Source organism: Aplysia californica, unplaced genomic scaffold (genome assembly GCF_000002075.1).
Source record: "Aplysia californica isolate F4 #8 unplaced genomic scaffold, AplCal3.0 scaffold00704, whole genome shotgun sequence".
NCBI classification, from domain to species: Eukaryota; Metazoa; Mollusca; class Gastropoda; order Aplysiida; family Aplysiidae; genus Aplysia; species Aplysia californica.
This window is the reverse complement of record NW_004797974.1, coordinates 423,639-425,033: the sequence shown is the minus strand read 5'-3', so window position 1 is coordinate 425,033 and position 1,395 is coordinate 423,639. Positions and strand designations below refer to the sequence as shown.

The window sequence follows — 1,395 nt, the reverse complement described above, 5'->3', positions numbered from 1 at the left end:
TGAGTCAAGGAGTGCGTAAAATCATTACATTTTTCTTTCCTTTTCAGGCTTTCAGACTTAGACTCCTTCACCATGGCCTCTGGGTGCTCTCGTGTCTTGTTGGGGAACCACTGTGCTTCTCCAGGTCAGTCGGTCTGTTTGTGCGTTTGTCTGTTTGTTTTTGTGTCTGTCTGTCTGTATATTTATATGTCAGTTTGTCTGTTTGTGCGTTTGTCTGTTTGTTTTTGTGTCTGTCTGTCTGTATGTTTATATGTCAGTTTGTCTGTTTGTGTGTTCGTGTCTGTTGGTGTCTGTCTGTCTGTATCTCTATATATCAGTTTGTCTGTTTGTTTGTTTGTGTCTGTTTGTCTGTCTGTATGTTTATATGTCAGTTTGTCTGTTTGTTTGTTTTGTGTCTGTTTGTCTATCTGTATCTTTATATATCAGTTTGTCTGTTTGTTTGTTTGTGTCTGTTTGTCTGTCTGTATGTTTATATATCAGTTTGTCTGTTTCTCTGTGACTGTCTGTATGTTTATATGTCAGTTTGTCTGTTTGTGTGTTCGTGTCTGTTGGTGTCTGTCTGTCTGTATGTTTATATATCAGTTTGTCTGTTTGTTTGTCTGTGTCTGTCTATATGTTTATATATCAGTTTGTGTGCTTGTCTGTGTCTCTAGGTCTTATCTTTTATCTTATTTGTCATCTCAGGTCTAATCATATCTTATTGTACCTCATTTTATCATAATTATCTTATCTCATCTTATTTTATATTGTCTGATCGTATCCTATCGTCCCCTGTCTTATTTTGTCTTGTCAGATCTGATCATATTATCATTGTTATTGCATCTTATCTCATATTGTCTGAACTGATCGTAGCGCATCCTCCCATGTCTTAATTTGTTTACCTTGTCTGATCTAATCACTCTTTATCTTGTCTTATGTTATCTTATCTGTTTTTACCTTACCTTACCCTACCTTACCTTACCTTACCTTACCTTACCTTACCTTACCTTACCTTACCTTACCTTACCTTACCTTACCTTATCTTACCTCACATACCTCATCTCATCTCATCTCCTCTCCTCTCACCTCACCTTATCTCCTTCTATATCCTCTCCTCTTCTCTCATCCTCTCTCATCCCCTCTCATCTCCTCTCATCTCATCCCCACAGAGCGGACCGTCACATCTCAAGCCGCCCGAAAGTACGCGGACAGCCGGGGATTGCCTTATATGGAGTGTGACTCCGCCCAGTTCTACAACGTCATTGAGGGCATTCAGCTAGTCGTGGACAGAATCGCCAAAGAAGTCACCATCAACCCATCGAGCTCCAGCGTCATCAAACCGTCCTTGAAGAGCCAGGAGGAAATGGATAGACAGAAGAAAGCATTTGTCTGTCTTTGTTGATGCGTGTGTGTGTG

At 40.1% G+C, this 1,395-nt stretch overlaps 1 protein-coding gene across 1 annotated transcript in view; it reads left to right on the top strand.

Annotated features, from left to right (window-relative positions):
* The window catches only part of LOC101859736 (ras-related protein RabG2), a gene marked incomplete at its 5' end in the record, with an annotated part of 2,263 nt that extends 882 nt beyond the window's left edge, over positions 1-1,381 (top strand). Inside the window, 2 exons of the mRNA XM_005108617.1 lie at positions 48-124; positions 1,149-1,381. Coding sequence (XP_005108674.1) covers positions 48-124; positions 1,149-1,381 — 310 coding nt within the window. The remainder of the gene's footprint in view (positions 1-47; positions 125-1,148) is intronic.
* Between the last annotated feature and the right edge of the window lie 14 nt (positions 1,382-1,395).